Source organism: Pantherophis guttatus, chromosome 2 (assembly GCF_059756535.1).
Source record: "Pantherophis guttatus breed Tessera chromosome 2, ASM5975653v1, whole genome shotgun sequence".
In the NCBI taxonomy this organism is placed as follows: Eukaryota; Metazoa; Chordata; class Lepidosauria; order Squamata; family Colubridae; genus Pantherophis; species Pantherophis guttatus.
Genome location: NC_142064.1, coordinates 290,691,127 through 290,719,044, shown reverse-complemented (window position 1 = coordinate 290,719,044; position 27,918 = coordinate 290,691,127). Strand labels below are relative to the sequence as shown.

Here is a 27,918-nt window from a genome sequence, read left to right as displayed (position 1 = left end):
AGTGAGCAAGAAATGCAAATTCTGGATGAGAAGAAATATTTCAGCAAGAAAATGGATGGAGCATTTTAAATAAGTGGAAATTGAACAGTTTCAAATTGGCATTTTATTGAAAACATCTTGAACTCGTATAGATTACTTTTAATAGTTGATTCAGCCTTTCATACTTCTAAGGACGCTAAAATGAGGACCCAGATTGCTGGGGACAATATGCTGACTTTGTAAATTGCTCAGAGATAAAGTGGTAAAGCATTGTGGAGTAGTATATAAATCTAAGTGGAATCGCTATTGCTATATAGTTTCTCCAGAGCATGGATCCTTCTATGAGAAATAAGAGGACCATTCTGAGCAAAGCTCTTTCCACAATCCATGCATTTCTATGGCTTCTCCCCTGTGTGGATCTTTTTGTGGCTTATTTATTTTATTATTCAAATTTCTATACCGCCCTTCTCCTTTCGGACTCAGGGCGGTGAACAGCCAAAATAAAAACATCTACACATAACATCACAGTTAAAAATAAAGTTAAAATAATTTATAAATTTGGCCCATAATTTAAAATTTGTCAATTTAAAATCAATATTAAAATTTTAAAACTAACCCTAAAATCAAGACAGACCGGCTAACTGAAAAAAATAAGTTTTTAGGGCCCGACAAAAAGTCCGGAGGTCGGAGATCACTCGTATCTCTGGGGGTAGATTGTTCCATAGAGTAGGTGCCACCACAGAGAAGACTCTCCTCCTGGGGGTCGCCAGCCGGCATTGTCTGGCTGACGGCACCCTGAGGAGGCCCTCTCTGTGGGAGCGAACCGGCCGGTGGGAGGCTATTGGTGGCAGAAGGCGGTCCCGTAAGTACCCTGGCCCTAAGCCATGGAGCGCTTTAAAGGTGATCACCAACACCTTGAAGCGCACCCGGAAGTCCACCGGAAACCAATGCAGCTCGCGCAGGAGAGGAGTCACATGGGAGCGCCCCGTCGCTCCAATAATCCCCCGCGCGGCCGCATTCTGCACCAGTTGGAGCCTCCGGGTGTACCCCAAGTAGAGAGCGTTACAATAGTCCAGACGAGAAGTGACGAGTGCTTGAGTGACCGTGCGTAGGGAGTCCCGGTCCAGAAAGGGGCGCAACTGGCGCATCAGGCGAACCTGACAAAAAGCCCCCCTGGCCACGGCTGTCATATGCCCTTCTAAAGACAGCCGCGCATCCAGGAGGACACCCAAGTTGCGGGCCCTCTCCGTGGGGGCCAATGATTCGCCCCCAATAACCAGCGATGGCGTCAGCTGGCTATACCAGGACGCCGGCAGCCACAGCCACTCAGTCTTGGAAGGGTTGAGTCGAAGCCTGTTTCTCCCCATCCAGACCCGCACGGCCTCCAGGCACTGGGACATCACTTCCAAGGCATCATTGGGATGGTCTGGGGTGGAAATGTACAGCTGAGTATCATCAGCGTACTGATGGAACTCCACCCCAAAACCACGGATGATCTCACCCAGTGGCTTCACATAAATGTTGAACAGAAGGGGCGAGAGGACCGAACCTTGCGGCACCCCACAAACAAGGCGCCTTGGGGTCGACCGCTGCCCCCGTCAACACAGATTGCGACCGGTCGGAGAGATAGGAGGAGAACCACCGCAAAACGGTGCCCCCCACTCCCAGTCCCTCCAGCCGGCGCAACATGATACCATGGTCGATGGTATCAAAAGCCGCTGAGAGATCTAATAGGACCAGGATAGAGGAATAACCCCTATCCCGGGCCCTCCAGAGATCATCCACCAACGTGACCAATGCCGTTTCCGTGCTGTACCCAGGTCTGAAGCCGGACTGGAGTGGATCCAGATAGACAGCTTCATCCAGGTACTGGGGAAGCTGTCGCGCCACCACACTCTCAACAACCTTCGCAATAAAGCGAAGGTTGGAGACTGGACGATAGTTAGCCAAAACAGCCGGATCCAGGGATGGCTTCTTGAGGAGACGCCTCACCACCACCTCTTTCAAGGCGGCCGGCAGGACACCCTCGCTCAAAGAAGCATTGATAATCCCCTGGAACCAGCCTCGTGTAACCTCCTGGGAGGCCAGCACCAACCAGGAGGGACACGGGTCCAATAAACATGTGGTTGCATTCAGCCATCCCAAGATCCTGTCCACGTCCTCGGGAGCCACAGGATCAAACTCCTCCCAGATAACACTCTCAAGGCCTGCCTCAGTCATCTCGTCTGAACTAACCCAGTCGGCGGCCAAGTCTTCCCGAATCTGAGTTATTTTATCATCCAGATACTGTACAAAATCCTCAGCTCGGCCCTGCAAGGGGTCCTCCCGCGCTCTCAGATGGAGGAGGGAGTGGGTCACCCTAAACAGGGCGGCTGGGCGGTTATCTGATGACGCGATAAGAGCAGCAAAATAGCTAGATTTCGCCGCTTTTATCGCCACTAGGTAGGTCTTAATATGAGACCTTACCAGTGTCAAGTCAGACTCGGAACGACTGGCCCTCCAACCGCTCTCTAGGCATCTTTTCCGGCAGCCGCCCTATCCCAGGCGGCCACCAGGTCATCAGCCGAGTCATGAGCTAGAGTCTCAGGAAATGGCCCAAGCTCCATCTGGAACCTATCAGGGTCCATCAGGCACCTGGGGCGGAACCACCTGGTTGGCTCCGCCTCCCTGCGACGGGGTACGGTGGTCAGAAAGTCAAGTTGAAGGAGCGAGTGGTCAGACCATGACAAGGGTTCAATATCTACATCCCCTATATCAAGGCCACTCAACCACTGACCAGAGATAAAAACTAAGTCCAGAGTATGTCCCCCCATATGAGTAGGGCCGTGAATTACTTGGGTCAGGTCCATGGCGGTCATGGAAGCCATGAACTCCCAAGCTACCTCAGATGTTTCACCGATGGATGGCAGGTTGAAATCCCCCATGATCACAAGTCTGGGGGTATCAGCCGCCACCTCGGCTATAACATTGAGGAGTTCGGGCAGGGTCATTGCCACGTGGCAGGGAGCCAGGTATGTGATCAACAGACCCATCTACACCCCACGACCCCACTTCACAAAAAGGGACTCACATCCGGCTATCTGAGGTTATAAGTCCACTGCTCTGAGTAAACGTCTTTCCACACTCCATGCATTTATACGGCTTCTCCCCTGTGTGGATTCTTTTATGGGAAATAAGACTACGTCTATTAGCAAAGGTCTTTCCACATTCCATGCATTTAAACGGCTTCTCCCCTGTGTGGATCATCTTATGGGAAGTAAGATTACCTCTTTGAGCAAACATCGTTCCACAATCCATGCATTTCTATGGCTTCTCTGTTGCGTAATTTTAAGGATCTGACTCAATAAATGATTCAAGAAAGAAGTATTCAAACATAACACTGTTTATTTACAATAGGCATTCTATATTCTCTGAATAACTGTAGATAGAAGCAAAGAGGAGGAGCATTCAGCCCCTTTTATATTAACAAGGCGGAGTAAAGGAAGGGAGTGGTTACATATGAATATATTAAGGGAGGAAGAATAAATTAACCCCTGATACCCCGTGTATATACAATTTACCTATAAGAGAATAAGGCATTTACTTGTGACAAATCCCCCTCTAAATGCCGATTCGATATATAACAATAATTACATTTAGATTCAGAACAATACAGAACTTGCAATTTAGAAGTTAAATATTTGTGTTGTTTAGATGGCAAAGGCTTGGTCAATATGTCAGCTATTTGTTCTGATGTTTCGCAGTGAACTGCTTTAATAAATCCATCCTGAGATAATTGTCTCACGTGCTTGAATTTTATATCTATATGTCTGGATCTTTGACCGATGGCATCAGACCTAGATATTTCAATAGCAGCTTTATTATCTTCATGTATGATAAATGGTAATGAAGGTTTTTTCCAAATATTTGATAATAAATCATTAAACCATACAAGATTATTGGAGGCTTTAGACAAACAAACATATTCAGCCTCGGTTGTTGATGTAGCTACTAAATCCTGTTTTCCAGTATACCAGTAAACTGGACAATCGTTAAGGAAAAATATATAACCTGATGTGCTTTTTCTACATATGGTATCACCTGCCCAATCCGCATCAGTGTAACAAGTGAGGACTGGCTCTTTGACATTGTTGGGTTCCAGTAGTAAACAAAAGTCTAAGCTGTGCTTTAAGTATCTTAATATTCTTTTGACGGCTTCCCAATGGTACATTAAAGGTTTGCTAACGTACCTGGATAACAGATTGAGGGGCAAAGCAATATCAGGTCTAGTCCAATTAGAGATATACAAAAGGGAACCAATAACTGACCTATAAAGTGTATTATCTTTAAATTCAGGGGATGACTCATCTATGTTTCTTAAGAAATCTGTTTGCATAGGAGTGTCACAAGTCTTAGCATCATTCAAATTACACTTGTTTAGGAGTTCTATAATTTTATCCTTTTGAGAAAGTTTAAATCCCTTTTTGGTTTTGCTAATTTGAACTCCAAGATATTTATTTACCTTTCCCAATGATTTTAAAGAAAAATGTTCATTTAGTTTTGTTACAAATGTGTCTCTTTTTTCTTTATGTTTACCTATGTACAAAATATCATCCACATAAATTAATACAAATTCTAAGGAATCATTCTCCTTCTTGACAAAAAAACAGTTGTCTGCAGTGGTGGCATTGAAGTTCATAGTTTTGAGCACTTTGACTAAACATTCATACCATCGTTTGCCAGATTGTTTTAATCCGTACAAACTTTTATTCAATAACCAAGTTTCATTTTTGTTTGTGTGTTGACTATGAGGTGCTCTTACATATATCTCTTTATCAAGTTTTGCGTGTAGATACGCAGTCTGTATGTCGTATTGAAATACATCAAGGTTAAGTGCAGATGCTATAACTAAAGCTGTCTTGACACTCTCAGTTCTCACTGTGGGAGAGTATGTGTCTGTGTAATCCTCAGGATATTTTTGAGCATAACCTTGTGCAACTAATCTAGCTTTATATAATGTGTTACCTTCTTCCAGATTTTTAATTTTGTATATCCACCTGGTACCTATAATAGTTTTATCCTTAGGTGCAGGAGTAGGTGTAAATACATCTAATTCTCGTAAACTGTCCATCTCCTTAGTCATGGCTAGTTCCCATTTTTTTTCTTTCCTCAGTGGGGAGCTTTAATACTTCCTCGTATGTGTTTGGCGTTGATGCTTCACTATCCATGTACATTACGTAATCCTTGTATTTGTTAGGCACTTGGTTTCTGTTACATCTGATTGTTTTTTCTGGTTTGCTATCGTTATCGTGTAGGTATCTTGCCTCTTTTTTTGTTAATGAATCTGTCTTTATTCTGTGTTGACTATTTGTCCATGTTTTATTTTTGTTTCTATGTGTGTTGTGACTGTGTTCTTCTCCATCTATTTTGTCTTGATGTTTAGTGTCTAAATTTGCAGTTGGGAATATTTCATTAAGATGTATTCTAGACCAGTTGGCCTGTTCATGAAATACAGCTGTTCTAGAGATTATAAATTTGTTGTTATTATCAATAAATCTGTACCCTTTTGTGCCAGTTTCGTATCCCATGAACCTAAGTCTTCTGGATACGTTCTCTCCTTTACGCCTCAATTGTTTTGGTATGTGTACATCCACTGTGACTCCAAATATGTGCATGTGTGTTATTTTGGGTTTTCTATTGTACATTAATTCGTATGGTGTCTTGTTTATAATGCTGGACCAAGTTCTATTTTGTGTATAAGTGGAATATTGTAACGCTTCTGACCAGAATTGTTTTCCTAAGCCAGCATCTTCTAATGTGCATCTAATCATGGTTTGTAGTGTCGAGTTCTTTCTCTCTACTACTCCATTTTGAAATGCTGAGAAAGGGCTAGACGTGAAATGTAGCATCCCTTTATCTTTTAGCCATTGGGAGAATTCTTTTGACATGAATTCAGATCCCCTATCTGTCATGATTTGTTTTATTTTTATATTATGTTGTGTTTCTACACGTTTGGAAAACTCTTTAAATTTTTGAAATGTTTCATCTTTGTGTTTTAAAGTGTAGACAAATCCGTAACGACTATAGTCATCTACAATAGTCAGAAAGTATCATTTTCTATATGTGATTGATGGTGTTAATGGACCAACTAGATCCATATGTACCAAATCAAAAATTTGATTAGTTGACCTTGTTGCCGTTTTTGGCCTAGGACTAGTTCTGAGTTTTGTGGACTTACATACTGAGCATTCCAAATAGTTTTTACAATTTTTTATTTTAACACCTTCAGCATGTTCAATCATTTTTTGTACTACAGGAAAACTAGCATGTCCCAATTTCCTATGCAAAATATGCGCACATTCATCGTGAATTGGCTTTCCAATTGTAGGTTTTTTGTCATTGGATGTGTCATTAATAGATGTGTCTTTGTGGTTATGTATTGTTTCGTGTTCCTCATTATCACTGTTGCTATTGTCTTCATTTTCTATGTTAGAATCAATATTGTGTAACCATTTTTCTTTTATAACCAAATATGGTAGACCTCCTTTGGTAATCACATTACCCAAGCTAGTTTTATTTTTCTCTAGTGTTGCTTTCCCTTTTGAGAATACTATATTTATGTCAGAATCTCTACTTAGTTTTATTGCACTAAGTATGTTATGAGGTATTTCTGGTATTAATAATACCCCCTCTATTTTTCCTAGACCGGGTAAGTTTACATTTCCTCTACCAACAACTTGTACTTTTTCTTGATTGGCTACCTTAATTACAAAATTATCTTCTATAAATGAAGATAGTATATTTTTGTTATTTGTTGTATGATTAGTTGCCCCAGAATCAATGAGCCAATCATTGTCTCCTGAATGTTGTATGTTAGTTGTATTGTGTTTATTTAGTCCATTTAGTGATCCAGACTTTCTATCTCTTGAATTATCTCTGCCCCCTCTATGTTCTCTATATTTAGGTGGGCTTCTATATCTATATCTATCAATGGATGATTGTCTGTTAGGGTATCTACTTCTATAGTCATGTTTTTGCCTTTCTCTAAGGAATTTAGGACAATCTCTTCTACAATGTTCCTTGGATCCACAATTGTGACATTCTATTGATTCTCGATATTTTTCTTGAAATACTACTCTCTTAATTTGTCTATGTTCTATGTGATTATTATAGCGACTTCTTCTTGAATTATCTTCATCTATTAGCTTATTTGATAAGTTCTCTATGGATAAGTATCCTAAATTAATTGTGTCTAAATGTGATATATAGTTATCCCATGATGGGTCTAATGAGTTAATGATAACACTTTTCATCGTTTGATCTGAAATTATCTCTCCCCTTAAATGCAGCTCTGCTCTGATTTTGTTTAGAGATATCAAATGTTCACTTATGGTAACCCCTGGTTTTATCCTAGCTGAGAAGAAATCTTTAGACATTCTTGTGGTAGTTGCTATACTCTCACTATGAAACAATTTAAACATGCATTGAATAATTTCTGAGACAGTCAAATTATGCTTAATACTATGGTACATAGCAGGAGATATACTAGATATTAATAGGTAGAATGCTCTGTGGTGCAGGCAGTCCAATTTTAGAGTCCAAGGTCTTTTGGGGGGGTTAGTTATAAAGAATAATAAGTTCTCTTTTAGAAAAACAACCTGAAGTTGTTGACACCATTCCTACAAGTTAATGCCATCTATTCTCAGTTTTGGGAAATCATTGGGCAAGTTCCCAATATTATTAGTTCCATTACTTACAACTGGAGGTAGTCCGTGATCTTGTATGTGTTGATAATTGCAGAATGGTGTGGGTATGCTTGCAATGAGTCTGAACGGCTCTCTCTGCTTTTCATGTCTTCCGTAGTTGTCTGCGTGTGTTCGCGCATGCGCGTTGCTCATTTCGCTTCTGAATCTGTCGGGAGAGGTTCTCGCTGCTGCAGCTCCCTCGTAGTGTTCTTCTTCCGATGATTCGGTCCCCGGTTCGATCTTGGGTGTCCAGGTGACGGCAGGCGTTTGTTTCTTTTCGCTGAAATAGTTCTTGTTGAGATCTCTGATTTCTGGAGTCATCTGTGGCGTGGGGGAGTATTTGCAGGGTTCTCTGGGTTCAGGCATCGGTGCTCTCGTCGTTTGGATAGAAGCGGGTAGATTCTGGAACGTTTGCTTGCTTGCTTGTCTTTTCTTTATTTCTCGATTGCTAGCTTTTGTTGATTCTTTTGTAATTCTTAATTTTGGACCGAATGTTGCAAAAAGAGTTTTCATTGCTGATTCTATTTGCATTTCGATTGAAGTCTCTTCGATGTCTGTGTCAGATTCTTCCGAAGAGTAGATTTTTTCTTTTTTGCCTTTTGCATTATGTAGGGCTTTTCGCGCCAGACATTTTGAATTCTGTTTTCTGATTGGCTCTGCTTCGCTCATCTTAGTGGTCTGTTGAAACCAAGATGGCTGCCGTTCAAAATTATGCGTGGGATCGTTAGTCTTCTTTTTTGTTATATTCTTATCTACAGGCAATTCGCTCACCATTTTTGATTCTTTTGGATCATCTGTCACGATGTGTTTTTCTCTCGCTGCTCCGCTGTTTTTTATGATGTCTTGGAGGTTCGCGATGAGATTTTCGTCATCCTTTTGACTTTTCAAAAGTCTCAGTATCTCTGACCTGAGTTCGTTGTTTTCTATCTCGTTCTCTTCTTGGTCATCAGTTTCATCAATTATCTCCTCGTTGTCTGTAGTGCAGTCATCAGATTCTTTTGGTATTATAGATGTGGATTCATCAATCATTTCTTGATCCGTTTCCATCTCTTTACTGTGTGCCCTGGTGTTGGGTCTTTCTCTTTGGTTTCTGAAGTTTTCTCTCTTAGGCATATCTGATTTTTATTGAGTCAATTTAACCATCCTCTGCTACCAGATTGTTGCGTAATTTTAAGGATCTGACTCAATAAATGATTCAAGAAAGAAGTATTCAAACATAACACTGTTTATTTACAGTAGGCATTCTATATTCTCTGAATAACTGTAGATAGAAGCAAAGAGGAGGAGCATTCAGCCCCTTTTATATTAACAAGGCGGAGTAAAGGAAGGGAGTGGTTACATATGAATATATTAAGGGAGGAAGAATAAATTAACCCCTGATACCCCGTGTATATACAATTTACCTATAAGAGAATAAGGCATTTACTTGTGACATTCTCCCGTGTGGATCTTTTTGTGGCTTATAAGTCCACTGCTCTGAGTAAACGTCTTTCCACACTCCATGCATTTATACGGCTTCTCCCCTGTGTGGATCACATTATGCAAAATAAGAATACTTCTTTCAGCAAAGGTCTTTCCACATTCCATGCATTTAAATGGTTTCTCTCCTGAGTGGAGCTTTTTGTGTCTTGTAAGTCTAGTGCTCTCAGTAAACGTCTTTCCACACTCCATGCATTTATACGGCTTCTCTCCTGTGTGGATTCTTTTATGGGAAATAAGATTACATCTATGAGCAAAGGTCTTTCTACATTGCATGCATTTATATGGCTTCTCCCCTGTGTGGATTCTTTTATGGGAAATAAAATGACTTCTTCGAGCAAAGGTCTTTCCACACTCCATGCATTTATATGGCTTCTCCCCTGTGTGGATCTTTTTGTGGCTTATAAGTCCACTGCTCTGAGTAAACGTCTTTCCACACTCCATGCATTTATACGGCTTCTCCCCTGTGTGGATTCTTTTATGGGAAATAAGATTATCTCTTTTAGCAAAGCTCTTTCCACATTCCATGCATTTAAATGGTTTCTCTCCTGAGTGGAGCTTTTTGTGTCTTGTAAGTCGATAGTTCTGAGCAAAACTCTTTCCACACTCCATGCATTTATACGGCTTCTCCCCTGTGTGGATCACATTATGCAAAATAAGATTACTTCTTCGAGCAAAGGTCTTTCCACATTCCATGCATTTAAATGGTTTCTCTCCAGAGTGGAGCTTTTTGTGTCTTGTAAGTCTAGTGCTGTCAGTAAACGTCTTTCCACACTCCATGCATTTATATGGCTTCTCCCCTGTGTGGATTCTTTTATGGGAAATAAGATTACATCTATGAGCAAAGGTCTTTCTACATTCCATGCATTTATATGGCTTCTCCCCTGTGTGGATTCTTTTATGGGAAATAAAATGACTTCTTTGAGCAAAGGTCTTTCCACATTCCATGCATTTAAACGGCTTCTCCCCTGTGTGGATTCTTTTATGGGAAATGAGATTACATCTATGAGCAAAGGTCTTTCTACATTCCGTGCATTTATATGGCTTCTCCCCTGTGTGGATTCTTTTATGGGAAATAAAATGACTTCTTTGAGCAAAGGTCTTTCCACATTCCATGCATTTAAACGGCTTCTCCCCTGTGTGGATGATTTTATGGGAAGTAAGACTACCTCTTTGAGCAAACATCTTCCCACAATCCATGCATTTATATGGCTTCTCCCCTGTGTGGATTTTCTTATGGGAAGTAAGATTACCTCTTTGAGCAAAGGTCTTTCCACATTCCATGCATTTAAATGGTTTCTCTCCTGAGTGGATATTTTTGTGTCTTGTAAGTCCAGTGCTCTGAGTAAATGTCTTTCCACACTCCATGCATTTATACGGCTTCTCCCCTGTGTGGATCATCTTATGGGAAATAAAATGATGTTTTCGAGCAAAGGTCTTTCCACATTCCATGCATTTAAATGGCTTCTCTTTTGTGTCAATCGCTTTTGGAGAAGTAAGGAAGTTATTTCCAAGAGAAAGAATGAATGTCCCATTGTAATTTTGTCTGTTGTGGATTCTTATAGCATCTTCTCCTTTGTTTTGGGTTAAATAGTGTTCATTTACTTGTACTTTAGCTTTGATTAGGTTCACAGTTTTCCCAACATATTTTTTCCTTATTCTCTCTTCTTGGGCAAGAAAGTCTTGCATCGGAGCATCAGTGGAAGATGAGCTTTCCTGATTCCAATCATTTGACTCTTTTCTCTCATGGGTTTCTAATTCCATTCGAATTCCAAACTTCTCCGTTCCATCTTTAGCATTGATCACTTGGAGCAGTTCACAGGAATCTTGATTCTCCTGCCCATTATTACCTTCGAAGGAAAAGGGAAATGAAAATCATAACAAGGTTAGAGAAAAAGATCAAAGCGTAGAAAGTCAAGTGAATTTCCTTCTGAATTTCTCCAAAATTCCATTAGGTTGTATGTTTGCATGCTTCCAGGGGTGTGATATAAACATGATGATTTCTATATTCATAAGTCATGAAAGCTTTGAAGATGTCTAGAAAACATCTCTTTCTTTACAATTATCTATGGTACTGTATATATATGCAAACCTCACTCAGTTTAGAGTTAAGGAATAGAATGGAATAACAGAGTTGGAAGGGACCTTGGAAGTCTTCCAGTCCAACCCCCTGCTTAGGCAGGAAACCCTACACCACTTCAGACAAATGGTTATCCAACATCTTCTTAAAAACTTCCAGTGTTGGAGCATTCACAACTTCTGGAGGCAGGTTGTTCGACTGATTAATTGTTCTCACTGTCAGGAAATTTCTCCTTAGTTCTAAATTGCTTCTCTCCTTGATTATTTATTTAAATATTTATTTATTGGTTTGATTTATATGCCGCCCTTCTCCAGAGACTCAGGGCGGCTTACAATGCTTTTTAAGCAATAGCCTTCATACTTTTGTATATACCTGCTTAGTAGGGCTTTCGCCCCACCCCCTCCAAGTGGTGTTCTTATTTATACAAAGTCAGCTTATCGCCCCCACAATCCGGGTCCTCGTTTTACCTACCTCGGAAGGATGGAGGATGAGTCAACCTTGAGCCTGGTGAGAATTGAACTCGCAGTAATTGCAGGCAGCTGGCAGCTAAGTGCTACTTTAACAGCACTTTAGTTTGCTGCACCACCAAGGCTCCTTAGCTTCCACCCATTGCTTCTTGTCCAACCCTCAGGTGCTTTGGAGAATAGCTTGACTTCCTCTTCTTTGGGGCAGCCCCTGAGATATTGGAACACTGCTATCATGTCACCCCAGTCCTTCTTTCCATTAAACTAGACATACCCAGTTCCTGCAACTGTTCTTTGTTTTAGCCTCCAGTCCCCTAATCCTCTTCATTGCTCTTCTCTGCACTTTTTCTAAAGTCTCGACATCTTTTTTACATCGTGGCGACCAAAACTGAATGCAATATTTGGCCAAATAAAGCTTCTCTTGATCTCGAAGTCTGAGTCCTTTGATTTTCTGCAATACCCCCACAGATAAGTTCAAATATTTGATATTTGATCAATAAATAAATAGAAATGGAAAAATAGAGATAAGAAATGGCACAGAAAGCATCTAAGCAAAGAGACATTGACTCTTTCCTTCCTTGGGAGTACGAGAAGATCCTTTCCTTCTCCCTCCCAGGAGACGATATCTGATTAGTGGTTTTTTAATAAAAAAATTAACTATAATTTGTCTTCTTGAACTCTCTGATTGGGGACTAGAGAACTCTTACCCAGAGAGACCACGTTCCTATGGTTTTCAAGCATGACTTCCGAATGCAGCGCTTTCTGGTCAGGATCCAGCTGAGACCATTCCTCCTCAGAGAAAGACACAGCCACCTCCTCGAAGGACACAAGACTCTCCTGAACACGGAAAAAAGTACAGAACAGGAGGATTCGCAAGATCTGTTCATCTTCATCAATGATTTAGACAAGAGGATAGAAGGGGAACTCATCAAATTTACAGACTAGACCAAATTGGGGTTGGAGAGGCCGGTGGACGGCTCAGGCATTGGGTCGCTATGAATGCCCCCCCCCTTTTTTTTCTGGCCCTGTTATCGGCCATCGGTCAATGTGGACTTTCTTACCCTGGAGCTTGGGACCTGGCTCTGTTTTTCGTCCTGTTTCCTGGCTGTATGGAAGACAAGACAGTTACAGGAGGATTGATGGAGCCGGTTCCATACTACGTTCGCCGCTGATGGGATGCTCATCTTTCCAGGACCAGTAGGGCCAAACCACTGTGAGAGGGTGGTTCTGGACTTTTCCAACTTGTCTTGATTAAGATGGCTAACCACCGTGAGAGGGTGGTTTGAATATCTCCCTCAGTTGGACAGAACATGAGGACTCCTGCCCATTACCGTGAGAGGGTAGTTGTGATTCTTCCGGTTAATTTAGTCTTGCTTCCTGGACGTTTGAGACCATCATTATAGACCCGTAGGCCATGTCTAGGCCACACCTGTATTACCATTCCAGTGTTCGAATGTACTCCAGGGCTAAGCTTCTTGCGCTGTGAGACTCCCCCCTCTCACAGGCTTGGCCCTCTATGTTATCGAGGGCCCACCTTAATGACGGGTCTTGGGACCCCGAGAGGTGGCATGTCGCAAAAAGGGGTTTGAGGGGTTTTTTAAGGACATTTTTAAATAGACTTTTAAGGGGTTCTAGAGGGTGGGAAGGTTATGTGGGTTTGGGGGAAAACCCATGGGGAATGGGGACTGACCCGGCAGTTAATGGTGCCACGGGGGGTATGGACTCTGGGGGAAAGAGGGCTGTTAAAATGCCCTCTGCTGAGGGCTTTTCTATTAATACGCTGAGTGGGAGGGGCAGGTATGGCGGGAGCAGGGGGCCATATCGTGTGGTGGGGGCACGCACTCGCTACGTTCGAGCGATTGCATGCCCCGGTCCCCTTAGCTCTTCCCGTTTCCCAGGCTGCTCAGAGTCTCAGGGCCCGAATCTCCGGCTGTTGTTGTGTAATGCCAGGTCCGTAGTAAATAAGGCCCCCCTCATTTGTGACCTTATTCAGGAGGGGGGAGCGGACCTGGCAGGTATTACGGAGACCTGGTTGGGCCATGAGGGGGGGGTTCCCCTCGTGGATATGTGCCCACCAGGCTTCCAAGCATTCCATCAGCCGAGAGCTCAGGGCAGGGGCAGGGGGGTGGCGGTTATTATAAAGGAAAGTCTTGATCCGAGGGAGACCACTGTACCTCAGATAGCCGGATGTGAGTCCCTTTTTGTGAAGTGGGGTCGTGGGGTCCAGATGGGTCTGTTGATCACGTACCTGGCTCCCTGCCACGTGGCAACGACCCTGCCCAAACTCCTCAACGTCATAGCCGAGGTGGCGGCTGATACCCCTAGACTTGTGGTCATGGGGGATTTCAACCTGCCATCTATTGGTGAAACGTCAGAGGTAGCTCGGGAGTTCATGGCTTCCATGACGGCCATGGACCTGACCCAAGTAATTCATGGCCCTGCTCACATAGGTGGACACACTCTGGACTTAGTTTTTATCTCTGGTCAGTGGTTCAGTGGCCTTGATACAGCGGATATAGGCATTGAACCCTTGTCATAGTTGGACTACTCGCTCCTTCGACTTGACTTTCTGACCGCCACACCCCGTCGCAGGGAGGCGGAGCCGACCAGGTAGTTTCGCCCCAGGCGCCTGATGGATCCTGATAGGTTCCAGATGGAGCTTGGGCCATTTCCTGAGACTCTGGCTCATGACTCGGCTGAAGACCTGGTGGCCACCTGGGATAATGTGGCTGCCGGGGCTTTGGATCGAGTCGTGCCTTTGCGGCCTCTGACCCAGCGCCGAACTCACTTAGCTCCTTGGTTCTCCGAGGAGCTGAGGGAGATGAAGCGCCGGAAAAGACGCCTAGAGAGTGGTTGGAGGGCCAGCCGATCCGAAACTGACTTGACACCGGTAAGGTCTCATATCAAGACCTACCTAGTGGCGATAAAAGTGGCGAAATCTAGCTATTTTGCCGCTCTTATCGCGTCATCAGATAACTGCCCAGCCGCCCTGTTTAGGGTGATCTGCTCCCTTCTCCATCTGGGAGTGCAGGATGACCCCTTGCAGGGCCGAACTGAGGATTTTGTACAGTATCTGGATGATAAAATAACTCAGATTCGGGAAGACTTGGCCGCTGACTGGGTTAGCTCAGACAAGATGACTGAGGCAGGGCTTGAGAGTGTTATCTGGGAGGAGTTCGATCCTGTGGCTCCCGAGGACGTGGACAGGATCTTGGGATGGCTGAACGCGACCACATGTTTATTGGACCCGTGTCCCTCCTGGTTGGTGCTGGCTTCCCGGGAGGTTACACGAGGCTGGCTCCAGGGGATTATTAACACTTCTTTGAGTGAGGGTGTCTTGCCGGCTGCCTTAAAAGAAGCGATTGTGAGGCCCCTCCTCAAGAAGCCCTCCCTGGACCCGGCTGTTTTGGCTAACTATCGTCCTGTTTCCAACCTTCGCTTTATTGCGAAGGTTGTTGAGAGTGTGGTGGCGTGACAGCTTCCCCAGTACCTGGATGAAGCTGTCTATTTAGATCCGCTCCAGTCCAGTTTCAGACCTGGGTACAGCACGGAAACGGCATTGGTCACGTTGGTGGATGATCTCTGGAGGGCTCGGGGTAGGGGTTATTCCTCTATCCTGGTCCTGTTAGATCTCTCAGCGGCTTTTGATACCATCAACCATGGTATCATGTTGCGCCGGCTGGAGGGATTGGGAATGGGGGGCACCGTTTTGTGGTGATTCTCCTCCTATCTCTCCAACTGGTCGCAATCTGTGTTGACAGGGGGCCAGCGGTCGACCTCGAGGCGCCTTGTTTGTGGGGTGCCACAAGGGTCGGTCCTCTCGTCCCTTCTGTTCAACATTTATGTGAAGCTGCTGGGTGAGATCATCCGTGGTTTTGGGGTGGAGTTCCATCAGTACGCTGATGATACTCAGCTGTACATCTCCACCCCAGACCATCCCAACGATCCTTGGAAGTGATGTCCCAGTGCCTGGAGGCCGTGAGGGTCTGGATGGGGAGAAACAGGCTTCGACTCAACCCTTCCAAGACCGAGTGGCTGTTGCTGCCGGCGTCCCGGTATAGCCAGCTGGCGCCATCGCTGGTTATTGGGGGCGAATCATTGGCCCCCACGGAACGGGCTCGCAACTTGGGCGTCCTCCTGGATGCACGGCTGTCTTTAGAAGAGCATACTACAGCCGTGGCCAGGGGGGCTTTCTATCAGGTTCACCTGATATGCCAGTTGCGCCCTTTTCTGGATCGGGACTCCCTCCGCACAGTCACTCAAGCACTCATCACTTCTCATCTGGATTATTGTAACACTCTCTATATAGGGCTCCCCTTGGGGTGCACCCGGAGGCTCCAACTGGTGCAGAATGCAGCCGCGCGGGGTATTATGGGAGTGACGGGGCGCTCCCATGTGACTCCTCTCCTGCACGAGCTGCATTGGCTTCCGGTGGACTTCCGGGTGCGCTTCAAAGTGTTGGTGATAACCTTTAAAGCGCTCCATGGCTTAGGGCCGGGGTAGTTACGGGACCGTCTTCTGCCACCAATTGCTTCCCACCAGCCAGTTCGCTCCCACAGAGAGGGCCTCCTCAGGGTGCCGTCGGCCAGACAATGTCGGCTGGCGACCCCCAGGTCTTCTCTGTGGTGGCACCTACCCTCTGGAACAATCTACCCCCAGAAATACGAGTGATCCCAGACCTCCGGACTTTTCGTCAGGCCCTTAAAACCTATCTCTTTCAGTTAGCCAGGCTGTCCTGATTTTATGATGGGTTTTTAAAATTTGAAATTGGTTTTAAATTGTAATGTTCTAAATTATGGGCCAAATTATTTAATTATTTTAAATCTATTTTAACTTTTGTATATAAAGTGTTTTACTTGGCTGTTCACCGCCCTGAGTCCGAAAGGAGAAGGGCGGTATAGAAATTTGATAAAATAAAATAAATAAATAAATAAATTGACAGGAATAGCAACACTCAAGATACAGAAGGATCAACAGATTGATCAACAGTGAGAAATGTAAGGTTCTACATTTAGGAAAGAAAAACCAAATGGACTGGCACAGAAGAGGTGATACCTGGCTGAAGAGTAGCAAGGGCAACAGGGGTCTTGGAGTCCTAGTGGACATCCACTTAAACAGGAGTCAGCAGTAGGCTACAGTTGCCAAAAAGAAAGAAAAAAAACCAACAGAATCATAGGCTGCATTAAGAGGGATGGAATCAAGATGACATGAAGTGTTAGTACCACTTTAAAAGGCCTTGGGAAGACCCCACTTGGAATATTGCATCCAGGTTTGGTTGCCAGATGTAAAAAAGATCTTGAGACTCTAGAAAGAGTGCAGAGAAGAGCAACAAAAATTATTAGTGGACTGGAGGCTAAAACATATAAGGGAATTGGGTGAGTCTGGTTTGATGAAAAGAAGGACTAGATGGGGTGACATGATAGCAGTGTTCCAAGAAGCAGTGGACGGAAACGATTCAAGGAGAGAACCAACCTACAAGTAAAGAGAAATTTCCTGACATTGAGAACAATTAATCAGTGGAATGACTTGTTTCTAGAAATTGTGTAAAAGGCGAAAGATTTATACGATCTGAAGAGAAACCAGAGTAGAAATTGTGGTGCTCCAACACTGGAGGTGTTTATGAAGAAATTGGACAGCCATTTATCTGAAATTTTATAGGGCTTTCTGTCTAAGCAGGGGGTTGGACTAGAAGACGTCTAAGTCCCCTATAAACTCTGTTATTCTGTTCCATTGTTCCCAAATTCCCAAAGTAAAGATGTGCACCAAGTTAAATGGCTGTGCATCACACAAGTCCAGTGGTGGGATTCTGCTGGTTCTAGGCGGTTCGGCTGAACTGTTTGTTAAATTGCTGGCCAGTAATTTTTTTTTTTAATTTGATTTATATGCCACCCTTCTCTGGAAACTCAGGGCGGCTTACAATGCGCTAAGCAATAGCCTTCATCCTTTTGTATATTTATACAAAGTCAGCTTATTGCCCCCACAACTGGGTCCTCAATTTACCTACCTTAGAAAGGATGGAAGGCTGAGTCAACCTTGAGCCTTGGCGAGATTCGAATTTACAGTAATTGCAGGCAGTTGGTGTTAATAACAGGGTGCTTTAGACCACTGTACTACCAAGGCTCTTTAACAAACGGTTCAGTGTTTTTTTGCAATTTATTGCAATTTAACAAACGGTTCGGTGTTGTTTTGCAATTTATTGGCCTCGCAGCACACCGAACCTTTTGTTAAATTGCTAGCTCGCCCGCCCCTCCTCCCACCCACGTGGCATCAGCCTACCCTAGCCCAGGGCTGGGCAATTATGGCTCTTTTACAACCTGTGGACTTCAACTCCCGCCTAGCCCATTCTGGGGAATTGTGGAGAATTCTGGGAGTTGAAGTCCACAAGTCTTAAAGCTGCCAAGGTGGGAGACATCTGCTGTTACACTGTAGAATCCTTTCAAGCATCCGTTCTCACATTTTACGATTTGCGTCCTATCTTGTCACCATGGTGAAGAGAAGTAGTGTTGAAATGACTGACACGGTTGTTAAGAATGGCGCAACGGGAACTTCCGGTTTCCCTGTCTTCGGCGACGGCGGCGCCCTTTGAAGCTCCGCCAGCCCCGCCGCCCGTAGAGCCGCTCCGAGACGAGGAAGCGGCTCGAAAACTTCTAAATCCGTAGGATTGAAGAAGGAGAGATCGCAGGGCACAGGTCGAGCCCCTGTAACCCCCCAGGGAAGCTTCTGGGGAGAGAACAGGCGTGGCTCCCTCCCAACCTGCTGAAACTCCGGGCGACGTGGGACGATTCTGCCTTTGCAGAACAAGCCGGCTGCAGGAAACTTAAAGCGAAAGAACCAGCTTTAATCAACAGTGAAACTATCTGAATCCTGAATCTTGGAAACGCAAGTATCAGCGCTTTGTTGACTTTTCAACCTGAGAAAACGCGAATGAGTGAATGTGCTTAGAAAAAACATGGCGTTTAGCCTCAGAGTTAACGAGCCAGCGAGTGTGGATTGGTGAAGTTATTTTGCTTTGTTACAAAGTTTCCAAGTTGCTACAAAGTTGCTTTGCTTGTTATAAGAGAAATAATTGGAAAATTTCTCCCTTTCAAAATTTGACTTTGCTTTACTTCAACCTTTATTTGATCAAATCTGGGGGACTTTTTTAGAAGTCTTTGTGCAGGAGGGAAAGGAAAAGGAACTTCCCTCTTTAGAAAAACTAGATCACGTGGCAGGATGGCTTCAAAGAAGCAGGAAGGGAAGGCAACAGGGGGGGGATCCCCCACACATAAACATGAAACGCAACTTCCCCCTGCTCAGCAGTTACAGACCCAGAAAAAAGAATTTGATGTGGGAGATTTAAAAGAATTTATTTCTAAAACTTTGGATGATAAATTTCAAAAATCTCAACAGGAGATAGATGATAAACTTCAAAAATCACATCAGGGGATAGATGACAAACTTCAAAAATCACACCAGGAATTTATGCAGGAAATTAATGAAGTTAAAGATATGGTGAAACAGAATCAAAACAAGGTGACCAAAAAAATATCAGAAGTGGCATCTGGCCTGGCAGAATTTATCGGGAAAGTTGATTTTAAAGTTGAAGAATTTAAATCAGAAGTTAATGTTAAGATGAAAGACAATGATTATAAAATTGCTGATGTTGACAATAAAATGCAGAGAGTTGAAGACGAGATTGTCATGATACAATTCAGGGCAATGGAGTTTGCTATACGGATTCGAGGAATTCGAGAGGAGGAAAGACAGGATTTGAGACAAGTCTGTTCTGAGGCCCTGGCTAAAATTTTACAAGTTAATCCAGATGTGGTTTTTCACAAAATAGACAAAATTTACAGAGTGAACTCTTGGGTGGCCAGACAAAGACAATTACCTAGAGATGTAGTCATATATTTTACAGATAGAGAAATAAGAAATGATATCCTGCAAAAATCCTTTTACACTTCCGTACAAGTGGGGGGCTCACGAATTGGAATTTATAAAGAATTACCTCCTAAAATGCTGAAAGCTAGAAAAGAATATGGTTTTCTCGTTAAGGAATTGCAAAATTTACAGATACCTTTCCGGTGGGACGCACCAGTTGGCATAATTTTCAGATACAAGGGACAAAGATACCGTTGAATACCGTGGAGAAGGCACAGCACTTCTACACTACTATTCTCAAGGAAAGAACACCATCCCCACGTACATCTACAGTTTTGGAGATTAAAGAGAGTGAAGAGAAGCAACCTCAACGAGAACTGCAAGAACAGTCTAAGCAGGAATTAGAAGAAGTGCAAGGTGCAGAAGGAGGTTTTCTGGATGAGCCCTTGCTGGAATCTTCTCCAATCTTGGACCCGGCTCGGATGATTGAAGTTAAGGATCAACGTATAACTCGAGCTCAAGCTAAGTTACTTAAACAAAAGCAACAACAACAACAGGAAAGACAAGACAAGGAGGCAGCTAAGAGTACTGCACAAGAGATTGGAGCTATGGGAGGAGCGAGATCGAAGCTTTCGGATGATCTTCAATTATTTTGCTCTTTGCTCCAGAAAGAGGCTGATGATGCTTAAGTGTTTATCCTGGAATGTTAATGGGTTGAATTCAGCACAGAAAAGGAAGAAATTATTTACATATTTGAAACAATTTAATAATGATATAATTTGTTTACAAGAAACGCATATCACAACGCAAGATCAAAAATATTTGATAAACTCCAAACTAGGAACACATTTTATATCTTCAACTTCGCAAAAAAAGAATGGTGTGGTAATTTATGTAAATAAAAAGTTAACAGTTAAAGTTATAGAAACAGATGAAGATGGTAGGTTTGTAGCAATTGAATTGTCTACCGCAAATGGCCAAATTCTTCTGATGGGGATTTATGCTCCCAATCAACAACAGGACTATTTCTATAAGATGTTACATACTAAAATATTGCAATGGGATTACAGATCTATTTTAATTATGGGAGACTGGAATGGAGTAATTGATTCTAAATTAGATAAAAAGAGTTTGGCAAAGTCTAGAATCAGATTACCACAGACCTTTTTTGATATGAAAGAAGATATGGAACTAAAAGATGTTTGGAGAATACATAATTCAAAAGAATTGGACTATACTTTTTTTTCTGACAGACCCAGATCCTTCTCTAGGATTGACTTTATTTTGTTGACAGATGATTTACTTGTTAAGACAAAAAGAACAAAGATTTTTCCAAGAACTTTGACTGACCATAGCCCAGTATGGATAGAAATTGAGATGGACAAGGTTGAGAGATGTTCTTGGAGATTAAATGAGAATTTGTTTAGATATGAAAAAAATATAACAGAACTTAAAAAGCATTTGAAAGAATTTTTTGAAATAAATTTGAATAAAGGTACCCCAATTGAAATTGTGTGGGATGCAAGTAAAGCTTATATGAGAGGGGTACTTATCTACATGAACTCTAAACATAGACTGTTCCGACAAAAGAAAAGATCTGAACTGGAAATAGAAATAAAGAATAAAGAACAGTTACTTATTAAAAATCCAACAGATGAAAGAATATGTAGTGCTATAAAACTTCTGAAAGACCAATTTCAAATGCTTATGGCGGAACAAGTTGCAACAAATTTACAATATGCGAAGCATAACACATTTTGTAACGCTAATAAACCGGGCAGATGGCTGGCTTACACATTGAGGAAAAAACAAAGTATACGGACTATTGATAGTATTGATATTGGAGGGAAAGAAATCTTTCAACAAAAATTAATTAAAGAAGCTTTTGTGGACTATTATACTAAATTATATGCTAAAGAGGAGGTGCAGAATGGACTTATAGAAAAATATTTAAACGATAAAAGAGTTACAAAAATTACTGATCAACAAAAGGAAAGAATGAATTATCCTATAACAGAGGAGGAGATAATAGTAGCAATTAAACAGTTAAAAACAGCCAAAGCTCCTGGCACGGATGGCTTGACTGCAGTGTATTATAAAACTTTGCAAGCTGAAATGGTGGAACAACTTAGAGATTTATTTTGCAATATTCAGCAAGGGGGTAAAATACCCCCATCATGGACAACAGCTTACATATCTTTGATACCAAAAGAACAAATCGGTCCTAAAAAACCAGAGAACTATAGACCAATATCTCTTTTGAATACAGATTATAAAATTTTTGCGAAAGTACTAGCCAACAGGTTGATGCCAGTAATTCAGAAGGTGATTCGTGATGATCAAGCGGGATTTATCGAGGGCAGATATATGAAGGACAATGTAAGGCAAGTAATAGATTTATTGGAATATCTTGAGAAGAATAAACAGATCCCTGCAGTGCTGGTCTTCTTGGATGCAGAGAAGGCCTTTGACAGAGTGGATTGGAATTTTCTATTAAAGACTTTGAAAAAGATGGACTTTGGGGATCAATTTATACAGGCGATTTCGGCAATTTATCAAGAGCAAAAGGCACAGATTATTATTAATGGAAGTCTGACAACAGAGTTTAAAATTGAAAAAGGAACAAGACAGGGATGTCCGCTGTCCCCACTTCTATTTATTTTACACTAGAAGTCTTGCTAAATACAATACGGGACTCTAATATCTTGAGAGGTATAAAGATTAGGCAAGAGGATTACAGAATAAAGGCATTTGCAGATGATCTGGTTGTTACCCTATCACAACCAATGGAATCAATAATCTTGATGAAGGACATTATACAAGACTATGGTAAAGTTTCAGGTTTTAGATTGAATCCAAAAAAGACTAAAATGATAGCTAAAAATATGACACAAGATCGTAAACATGAGCTTGAAAGGAGGGCAGGTTTTGAGACTGTACCTAAGGTAAAATATCTAGGAGTTCAGGTTGCAGAATCAAATATGAAATTGTTTCAAAATAACTATGAGGTGTTGTGGCGAGAGGTGCAGAAAGATATGCAGACTTGGAAAAACTGCAGCTGTCTCTACTTGGAAGAATAGCAGCAGTTAAGATGAACATTTTGCCAAGATTTCTTTTTTTGTTTCAAATGATTCCGGTGCTTAAAAGTGATAAACAATTGAAAGTTTGGCAATCTGGAGTGAATAAGTTTGTCTGGAACGAGAAGAAGCCGAGAGTGAAATTGAAAATTATGCAAGATGTTCCAGAAAGAGGAGGCCTTAAACTTCCAATCCTACAGCTATATTATGATGCAGCAGCTTTAACTTTAACAAGTGATTGGTTTGGAAGGAAAAAGACTGGAATATTGAATGCAGAAAGTTTTGATCTTGAATTTGGATGGCATGCTTACTTATTTTACGACGACAAAGTAGATAAAGTATTTAAAAGTCATATACTTAGAGATTCTTTGATGAGAGTTTGGAAGAAGCACCGACTCAAATGGGATTATAAAATACCGCTATGGTTGGATCTTGGTCATACTTTGTGGAATACAAATATAATGTCACTCGGGGGGTTTTTATATAAAGAGGTTCTTTTTACAGATGCGGGCAGATGGCAGCTGAAGACATTGCAGACACTGTTGGACGAAGGGATTAATTTAACTTGGCTACAATATAATCAATTACAATTGAGATGGAAAGAGGACCAAAAAACTGGTATTATGTTGCATGAGGAAGAATTGGTTAGACATATAAGAGAGAAAGGTCCAATGCATATCAAAAGGCTTTATAATGTTTTGCTAGAAAGAGATTCAGAAACCGAATTAGTTAAAGACTGTATGATTAAGTGGGCACAGAATTTTGAAGAACCAGTGATGCTGGAAACATGGGAAAAAATTTCGGTTCAGAATGTTAAATTTACACAGTCGCAGAACCTGAGGGAAAATTTCTACAGAATGTTTTATAGATGGCATTTAGATCCCAAAAAGTTGTCATGTATGTACCCTAATGCTCAGCCAAAATGTTGGAGATGTGAATGTTTGGATGCTACGTATTATCATGTTTGGTGGACCTGTAGGAAAGTTAAGGCTTTTTGGATAAAAATTTGGTGGGTCATGCAGAATGTTTTGAAGAAAAAAATTCAATTTTCTCCACAACTGTTTTTATTGGGTATAGTTAAGGGTTTTACACGGGGTGAAACAAAATTGATATTGTATATGATAACAGCAGCAAGATTGTTGATAGGTAAATACTGGAAGAATGAAGCTTTGCCCACTATCGAGGAACGGACTTTGAAGATGGCCAGTTTTGCAGAGATGGCGAAGATTTCAGCATATTTAAAAGATTGTTCACAAGAGACTTATGAATGGGAATGGAAAAAGTGGATAGAATATGTTCAGAACAAATATCAAACTAGAAAGTATCAAATAGCTTTTATTTGAAAATAATGTATTGGAAATTTTTTAATGTAATGAGGTAAAGAGAAAAATTATACAGGGGAGGGAGGGGTTCAAGTTTATATATAAGTGTTATATTAGGGTGGTATCATGCTGTGTCGGCTAGAGGGGGTCGGAGTGGGGGGCACCATGCTACAGTGGTTCTCCTCCTTCCTCTCTGACCGCAGAGGTGGACCTCGAGGTTCCTCACGTGGGGTGCCCCAAGGGTCAGTCCTCTCGCCCCTCCTGTTTAACATTTATGTGAAGCCGCTGGGTGAGATCATCCGTGGCTTTGGGGTGAAGTGTCAACTGTATGCTGATGACACGCAGTTGTACATTTCAACCTCAGGCCTCCCCAATGATGCCCTTGACGTGATGTCCCGTTGCCTGGAGGCCGTGCAGATCTGGATGGGGAGGAACAGGCTCAGACTCAACCCCTCCAAGACTGAGTGGCTGTGGCTTCCGACGGCCCGATATAGTCAGTTAACACCGTTGCTGGCTATTGGGGATGAGATCTTACCCCCCTCAGAGAGGGCTCGCAACTTGGGCATCCTCCTGGATTCACAGCTGTCTTTGGATGATCATAAGACGGCCATGGCCAGAGCGGCTTTTTATCAGATTCGCCTGATCTCCCAGTTGCGTCCATTTCTGGATCGGGACGCCGTGCGCACAGTCACTCACGCCCTCATCACTTCCCGTCTGGACTATTGTAATGCTCTCTACATGGGGCTCCCCTTGAGGAGCACCCGGAGGCTCCAACTGGTCCAGAATGCAGCCACGCGAGTAATAATGGGGGCGACTCGTCGTTCCCATGTAACACCCCTCTTGCGCGAGCTGCACTGGCTCCCGGTGGTCTTCCAGGTACATTTCAAGGTGTTGTTTACCACCTTTAAAGCGCTCCATGGCTTAGGACCTGGTTATTTACAGGACCGCATTCTGCCACCGATTGCCTCCCACCGACCAGTACGCTCCCACAGAGAGGGCCTCCTCAGGGTGCCGTCGGCCAAACAATGTAGGCTGGCGACCCCCAGGGGGAGAGTTTTCTCTGCAGAACTTTCAGTGCCTTTCAGTAAAGTAATCCCATTTCTGGATCAACTGATCTATCGCTCTGTCTATCACTGATTGATCTAGTAGTCTGAGCCATTGGCTGAAAGGAAGAAAACAAAGAAGAGAAAATTCCCTGGGAAATTCATTTCTCAGCCTTTGCAAAGCGGGAATGTTTGATCTCCTAATCGAGGCTCAAATCAGAGGATTGGAAATTATTTTGTAGTCCTGGATTACATGCTCAACACGGCCACTCCCTTTGGATTTCAATAGTCGGTTTTATTTTTTAATACAGTTTGCTTATTTTTGAACTACTGGTTATAAATAAGGCTTTTTAAAAATGGTAATGTGGCAATGTGAGTATTTAGTTATTTTTCATTAGCCTTGCAGAATTCCGAGTCAAAGAATTCTCCCCCCAAAAGGGTCTCTAGCAGTTACTGTCACTGCGATACGTTTACTCTTGAAGGACTTTTTAAAAATTGCTTCTTATAAACTCAAAGTTGGAGGAGTACCTAGCAGAACAAGATAACCAGAGGAAGCTATGCTGGCTGACAGGAACTTGAACCTGCCATTCTGCTCTCCGTGTTGTGGAAGAAGAGAAAAATAATCCAGCCCAAACAAGGGGGGGGGGAAATAGAAGGAGGGAGCCCTCTGCACACCCACTTCACTTCCTGAAGGGAGAATAGAAATCTAATCACTTTTCCCTTTCTTACTTGATTTGGAGGTTCAACCGCTGTTTGATTTCCATCATAAAAACCAGAAAGCTTCATTCTTTGTTTCTCTGTAAGGAATAAATAATTTCAAAATCCATAATTAACAAAATAGGAGATATTCTATAGAAGAGAAGAGAGAGTGAAGGTAAGACAGATGGGAAATCGGAGGATCTTCCATTACCTCCTGAGATGTCCTGACTTGGATCTTCCCAAGGGATCCTCCTGAAAAACAGCTCCTGAGGGGGATTTGATGGGTTCTTCTTTCCCTCAGGATCTCTGATCTCCACAGTGCAGCACTTCCAATAGGAGGAAGGAAGAAGCAGAATTAATGTACGTCACACGACGTAAATTCGATTCCTATATTCAGAACGCCACCTCAAAGCCCCCAATATCCATCTGTGAGGTTGAATAAGAAACAATGGAACAATGTCCTACAAGAATAGGTGGGACATTGCCACATATTATGAATGTCAGAGAAGTTTGGGAAGGAAAGGTGAAGTATTCAAACACATTCCCTATTCTGTTTTGAACTCTTACCTGCAACTCGACCTGCTCCTTCTGCTCCTCCGCTTGGCTCAGGAGGAGGCCTTCCGCCAGGGCCACCGCCTGGGAGCTGGTCTCTGCTCCACACTCCCTCACCCAGCCCTCCATCTCTGGGGGCAGAAGGAACAGGAGCTGCTCCAGAACCACCAGGTCCAGCATCTGGGCTTTGGTGTTCTTCTCTGGTCTCAGCCATCGCCTGGAAAAGCCATGGAGTCGGCTGCAAAGTCCTCGGGGACCCTCAGCTTCCAGGTATTGGATGAAATTCCAGGGCTGAACTTCTGAAGGGAGGATGGTTTCCTCCTCCAGGATCTCCTGCCCGGTTCTTGTCCAGAGCTTCGCCCCCTTCCCAGGCTGAGCAGCTGAAGGGCCTTTTCCGGCTCCCTCCTTTGCAAAAGGTTGTGTCTCCATCCTTTCTCTGTCCTGCAGAGCAACTCCAAATGGCTCCAAGGACTCTGGTGGGTCTCCAGGTGCCTTTTCCTTCAGGGGACCATTTCTGGGGCTGCAGGACTGATCCCTGCAAGGGATTCCGCTCTTTTTCTTCTTCTTCCCCCAAGAGGAAAGTTTGCCTTGCAAAGACTACAAATGGCTTCCAGCTTCTGTATCTGAGAAGGGAAGAAAAAGAAACGCTAGACTCACCCGGAGCCTCTCCGTAAGTCCTAGAGAGGCAAGGCTCCAGTGGACCAATGGGGAAGTGCCTGGAGTCACCTTCCCTTGGCAGAGGGCGCCCCCTGGTGGATTTGGTGCAAAGTGCCAGGATCGTAGAAAGGGCAGGAAAGAGGAGTGAATGGGAGGGGAAAGGGAGAGGGCGGGGAGGATGGGCTTGGGAGTAGGAGGAAAGGTCTCAAAGACCCTGTTGTGGGTGAGGGGATCTGCGCTCTGATCGGTTGCTGTGGGTGGAAAGGGGGCGTTTCCCTTTTTCCCGCCTTTTCCTTCTGGGTGCCATTTGAGATTTACCTCAGGATGTTCCTGACTGTCTTCTCTGCTGCGAATCTTAAATTCATTTATATAATAATAATAATAATAATTTTATTTCTATACCGCCCTTCTCCCGAAGGACTCAGGGCGGTGTACAGCCTATTTAAAAACACAGAACAAAACAACAATTAAAATTTAAAATCATTAAATAATTAGGCTCCAATTAAAATCCCAGAAATTTAAAATACCCCAGTTTAAAATCGTTATGTTAATAGCCCGGCCTGGCGGAACAACAGGGTCTTCAGAGCGCAGCGAAACACCCGGAGGTCGGAGATCTTACGTATTTCCGGGGGCAGTTCATTCCACAGGGCTGGGGCTCCCACAGAGAAGGCCCTCCCCCTGGGTGTCGCCAGCCGACATAACTTGGCCGATGGCACCCTGAGGAGACCCTCTCTGTGGGAGCGGACTGGTCGGTGGGAGGCTATATGGATATAAAAGTAACCGTTTGTGTCCGTATCTCCCTCTTCCATTGGACAGCAGCTGCGTATTTCCTCCACATTAAACCTCTTCAGTTGCACCTTCCAGTCGAGGGTTTTGATTTTATCTCCTGATTCTGACAACGAGGAGGCTGGTGTGGTGCAGTTCACCCTGTGCAGCTGGCACTCGAGTCAAACAATGAGGAGCCTGGAGAAGATGTGATGCC

At 43.2% G+C, this 27,918-nt stretch overlaps 1 protein-coding gene across 1 annotated transcript; it reads right to left on the bottom strand.

Annotated features, from left to right (window-relative positions):
• Positions 1-139: 139 nt before the first annotated feature.
• LOC117657008 (uncharacterized) lies at positions 140-26,985 on the bottom strand. The gene is made up of 7 exons (XM_087884939.1): positions 26,295-26,985; positions 25,939-26,053; positions 25,758-25,825; positions 12,434-12,563; positions 9,260-11,032; positions 3,092-3,245; positions 140-351 (listed from the first exon to the last, which is right to left on the bottom strand). The coding sequence occupies exons 1-7, from the start codon at positions 26,706-26,708 to the stop codon at positions 270-272; spliced, it is 2,736 nt and encodes a 911-aa protein (XP_087741065.1). The 5' UTR covers positions 26,709-26,985; the 3' UTR covers positions 140-269.
• Between the last annotated feature and the right edge of the window lie 933 nt (positions 26,986-27,918).

What these genes read in the sequence shown, in the direction of transcription:
- LOC117657008 (XM_087884939.1), bottom strand. Translation starts at nt 26,708, where the DNA reads ATGGAGACACAACCTTTTGCAAAGGAGGGAGCCGGAAAAGGCCCTTCA. An exon ending in AAGTCAGGACATCTCAGGAG is followed by an intron (nt 25,826 to 25,938) that starts GTAATGGAAGAT and finishes TATTCCTTACAG; the next exon opens with AGAAACAAAGAATGAAGCTT. An exon ending in CGGTTGAACCTCCAAATCAA is followed by an intron (nt 12,564 to 25,757) that starts GTAAGAAAGGGA and finishes TTCCGTGTTCAG; the next exon opens with GAGAGTCTTGTGTCCTTCGA.